We start from the raw sequence: 5,307 nt of genomic DNA, 5'->3' as shown, positions 1-5,307 counted from the left end.
ACTCTTGGAAGTCAAGCTTCCTCTGTGCAAGGTGCCGTGTGACCCGTCACACTTGATATCACCACAGGAGTAATAGGACGTGTAGTACAGATTACACTTTTAAAAAATGCTAAAAAACAATTTTGTACGATTCTGCGAAACACACATTACACTTTTGCAAAATAAAAAAATATTCGGAAGTATCAAAGTATTGGTACAAATGAAGATGATGTGACTTCGAAACAAAAAGGTTTTGTTTGATGTTAGCAATTCAAGAGAACAAGAACAATTCTACGATTGGGTGTAATATAGCAGATATAGCCAGTATCAGTTTAGAATGAAACTGTTTTTTAACATGTCAGTTTTGACAGAATGCATAAGTAACTCGTTATGAAAAAAACTCTTAGTTCCGTCGTTCGGTATAACGCACAAAGTCATTTTATGTGCTGTACGCGAGCTCTTTAAATCATAGCTTCCTTTGTGCATGGTACACGCCAACCTCGTTGCACTATATAAACCTTGTTATCATTCCATCAAAGGAGCCGTAATGGGCCATGATCCTCTGACGATAGAACACGAGTTGCTTAACTATCTATATCCGGAACAAATTAACATACTTGGTCAATTGACCTCTCGTTTTTATTCCAAAAGAATGTAGGAATCTGCGTCTTAAGGAACAAAAGAGGCCATCGCTCGACTCAAGGCATTTATCAGAGATGAGCAGGATCTCCGATCGTTAAAGGGACAAATCCACCAGTTAAAGCGAGCATAACTAAAATTACAGTAAAATCAATTGTGTAATGTCGTGCAGTAACGACATTACACAATTGATTTTTTCCCATATAAATTTTGATTACCTGGTTGTGCTAATTCCATTCTTACGATTGGGTCGGTGAGCGCACAGATGACACCAACCTGAATGCTGTTAACGTTTGGCGTTTGAATTTGTGAGGATAGGACGGCTAGAATCTTTTTGTGGGTAAGAGATGCTGATATGGTTATTGATTCGGCCTTACTCGAGACGGTGTAACTCCGCGTCTTTGTTGTGATTTCTAAAATGAAAACCGCACGCGAAAACGAACGCTACATCTGCGGAAGAGGACTTATAAAAAGAAAAAAAAAGTTGCGAGTTTCCTATTCAGACGTATCGGTTGCGTTTGAAGTTTTTTTTACCACTCGTCAAAGATGCTAGGAGCCATTGAACTTCGTTCAGTAGTTAGTTGCGAGCTCATGTCGCCGCAATGGCGTCGGACCCTCTCATAAAGGTGGTGACAGCTACCATCTCTATGAACGAGTTCCGGAAAGGTGGTTATGCAGCGAGATCTACTGCACTCTGTGAATGCGTTAACTGTCGCATAAAATCACGGACGCACCACGAGGACCTTTGGGATACCAAAGATGATTACTCAAGGAGCGCACCAGAAATGATAAGTCTCAGCCATGCTGACGAGCAGTTTTGTGGACTTGCAAAAGCTACAGCCGCGACGGTCTGGCTCCCACCCAGGGTCGTCCGGCATACACCTCGGGAAAACACGTCGAGCTCCAGTAGGTTCATACTCGAAAATTTCTGGACTCTCGCGGGACTGTCGAAAGCAGGAAATAGTATGCAAAGGCGCTAGAGGTTTCAAACGCGAACACATCTCTTGTGCGATGAGGATGCTAGCTATAGTTTAAAGGTCCTATCGGACCATAAGATGGGGACACCACGTCCACGATCATAACACTACTCCAATACTATTGTGAAAACTATCGCTGAAGGTACGATCGTATTCGACAACTGGTGAGCGACAGTATTGATCATATCGAGATCCTTAATGGCGAAGCATCTGTAGTCTAAACGTTAGGACTACTTGATAATTAAAGTAGAGCTGACTATCAAAAGTGAGTGTATGGAGCATTTACTTAAGCTTCGCTGCTTGCCTAAACTCTGACTTCAACCTCTCTCTCGCACAACTGCTTCTTACGTTACTGCGTATTACGATATTGGAAGTAATTAATTATGAGTATGATCCTTCGATCATGTTTTTAAGACCAACATCGAGCTACCCTCATTCACTAAATGAACTTCTTGCCATTTGCGCTAGCATTTGTACACACTGGCGATCGCCAAATATTTACTCGAGGCTGATATCACATTCATGGTGGACATGTGCTGAACAACTATGGCACACTGTAAAAGTTATTTTTCAAGGACTTATAACCAAAACATACATTGCTTATTTTTTCGGAAATCACGATAGTCACAAATCGAATGTGTTGGAGTGTGGTTTAATTAAGGAAAGGATACTTTCGGTCTGAAAACGAGCCAAATTTAGCGCCACTAGGATACCACCCATTTCATAGCTCAAGTCATCACGAGTGTACAAATACAACAAAACATTTTGGTCGGCAACCAGCGGCAACATCGGAGCAACGTTTTACAATCGTCGAGCGATGATGGCGCGAAGTACGTTCGCAAATCGAGTTCCTCAATGTTTGGAAGGAACATCGAAAGTCATGAAAATAGAGAGTGATTTAATTTTCTAGAATGTCATTTGTTACCAGGTTAGACACGCCAACCATTGGAATATTTAGGAATTGCAAATACTCTGTGCGATTAACTAATATATGCAGTTCACCAATCATGCAGTACAGTCAGATATTATTCAAAGTACGTCACGAAACTTGCATATAATTGTGGCTTTTACGTGGTGAAGCTAAACTGTATTCGAGTGTTCAAAGCAAGTCAATATGACGTTGACATTAGCTTTTGACGTAATACACAAAGTCAAATTTATATTCTCACTAGTAATATCGATTTTTTGGTGATCTAATGTTCCTGAAACCTCTAACGAATGATATAGACATGTATCATGCAGCACCAGAACTGTAATTTCTAAAAGAGCTCTTGATATTATTGCGTTCAAGTTCTTGCCGATTAGAACGATGTGACAATCTCTCCTAAATGGAATACACGTTACTTATCCATTGTGACGTCGAACAACCGAATATGTTGATGTCGCTGCGTTGTATAATCAATTGCGATTCACAAACCAATTAAGCATAATCCATGATGCCAACTTCAGTGCTGCAGGTATATTTCCTTACTTTATTAGGTGGAACGTCACTTGCTTTCGACTTGGGCGGTGAAAACGATGTTACGCAAATAACAGACACAATTGTGCCTAGTTTTGAGAAATTCGATGGACTTACCCAGTCAATAAATTCACCACCAGATTTGTCCGAGAATTTAAATGGTCCAGAACAGTTACCCGATGAACACACAGATAGTAGCAATCAAGTTTGGCCTCTGCATATTAGCTTGCAGGTAGGTTGGCCATCTATTTCTGGTGATCAAGGACAATTAAGTTGGTTATCTAATCTCAGAGGAAGTGAAGAACTTACTTCGTCAAGCAAAGACTATAGCGGCTCAGGTGGTGAGGGACCCAAAAATGAACAGGAATGGATACCACATATTAAGGAGCAGGAAGCTAAAACGCTGGAAGGCGATCATAGCGATTTAAATCCGAATTCATTGACGACTGATACAAACTTTCAATTTCCAGCGTCAAGTGCTCCAGAGAATTCCGTAGAAGTACCGGATAGCACCGAGATTAAATCCCAAATTGCACGAGATAATTCACGAAAGACTGATACTCTTTTGACTCCAACCATTCACAGAGAGCAGGATGTTTCACTGACGCCTAACATTGAGTCGTTGCCAACCAAGTCGATTGATGATACAAACGAGAAACCAAAGTCGAGCTTTTCGAAAACGGGTGCTTTTTCTGATAACGACGTGACGCAACAACAGTCGCTGCTGCAAAGTGAGACAACAGCTGGTGGCGACTTGATCGCAAGTATGTCTGTATGGGGGGCACCTGTGGTGGCATCGACAGGCACGAACCTTAGTAGCGTTGAGCCTCATCTTGGACGCATCACCTCCAAGTCTGGCAAGTGTGTTGTCGCAAAACCAACTGAATACATAAGTGATGAATATTTGGACTGGGTATGGCAACATCGTATTGGTCCGACAGCGCCGCTCAAGCCAAATGTTAACTGGAACGTTATGGATAATAGTAACCTTCTACTAGACAAATTTGTGCATAACGAAGGATCTATCAATTATTGCGTTCGATGGGAGAGCAATACCAATCTAGACAAGCAATCCGCATCTCAATTCCAAGGAGTTTTGGAACGTCACTACAACAAGTGGAATAAATGGTTAGAAGGCTACAATTGCTGGCCTTTCAAAAAGCTTAATGTTAACATCGTGGGTTGGGCTGCGCGGGACAAGTCGCAATTCAAATGGGCTGATACTACGCTTGGTCATATTTATGAAGGTATTGTCGACTCGAGTGGTGTACCTCAATGCCCGGACGAATGTTATCGTTTCTACGACAGTATAAGCAATCGCTGGTCGGATACAAGCACTTGTACAAATGAGCCGTTTGATGTCTCGTTATGGCTAAGCGAGAGTATTTCGAATGGATTTGGTTTTGATTGGGGTCAACAATTAAGTCTTAACAATACGATGGAACACCTTTATGATGAAAATATCATGTTTGTTGGCCATGAGATTGGTCATGGCTTTGGACTTCCGGATTTTTATGGCCCAGAAACTAAACCTTCCGACGACTTTCCAAATTCAATCATGATGGCGTATAGCTCTACTACAATCATGCCAAGCGATGGCTGGATGCTACGTCGTGTACTTGATCATGTCCGAAATCGATTTACATTTTAAGTTTAGTGTCAGTCTATCCAAGTAAGTAACAACCGTCTCATAAAATTAATGTAAGCCTTGTCTGTTATAAAAATGTAACGGTGTATTTGGTAAAAATATTATATTTCGTAATAGCTCAAAAAATTGATCCTATAGAATCTATGTCACTCTAAACAAACTAAGTATCTAGTTAGTGGAAAGGCTCTTTGATTAGCTCCTGGTGGTGTGTATAACCTAATGAGCTTATGTCTATCGCTGATTCTGACGGGTTCGGGAAACTAACGGTCAAATGGTCGAAAACTGTAATCGCTCGCCTGGAAGAGCTTAGCAGCTTTGAGAACATAACCAAGAGCGCTCCAACCAGATACCCACTAATGCTAGGCGAAAGAATCTTTTCTCCTCGCTAAATAAATTCGGCTATGCTTCAAAACGGAGCAACAGCGCGTCGCGATTGCGGATTCCGTGCTAGAAGGTAGTGCACGAGAACGGGCACTAACGTACAGTACATTTACATGAGATGTTTTGAAGCGAAAGATGACGCAAATGTTCACATCACCTAGCCAGACTGTTGAACAAATTAGGTAGCCCGATACGCTACCCCTGCGCAAAAGTGCTGCAAATGC

The 5,307-nt window shown here is 41.5% G+C and overlaps 2 protein-coding genes across 2 annotated transcripts; one reads left to right on the top strand and one right to left on the bottom strand.

Annotated features, from left to right (window-relative positions):
• Positions 1-1,285: 1,285 nt before the first annotated feature.
• PHALS_14965 (uncharacterized protein) lies at positions 1,286-1,850 on the bottom strand. The gene has a single exon (XM_024718039.2). The coding sequence runs from the start codon at positions 1,617-1,619 to the stop codon at positions 1,386-1,388; it is 234 nt and encodes a 77-aa protein (XP_024583477.1). The 5' UTR covers positions 1,620-1,850; the 3' UTR covers positions 1,286-1,385.
• A 1,181-nt stretch (positions 1,851-3,031) lies between these two features.
• Positions 3,032-4,705, top strand: PHALS_03761 (Metallopeptidase, catalytic domain; the record flags this gene model as incomplete). Its single annotated transcript, XM_024718038.1, has 1 exon — positions 3,032-4,705. The coding sequence occupies one exon, from the start codon at positions 3,032-3,034 to the stop codon at positions 4,703-4,705; it is 1,674 nt and encodes a 557-aa protein (XP_024583476.1).
• Between the last annotated feature and the right edge of the window lie 602 nt (positions 4,706-5,307).

Source organism: Plasmopara halstedii (genome assembly GCF_900000015.1).
Source record: "Plasmopara halstedii genome assembly, contig: Scaffold_2386, whole genome shotgun sequence".
Lineage (NCBI taxonomy): Eukaryota > Oomycota > Peronosporomycetes > Peronosporales > Peronosporaceae > Plasmopara > Plasmopara halstedii.
This window is presented reverse-complemented; position numbering and strand designations above follow the sequence as displayed.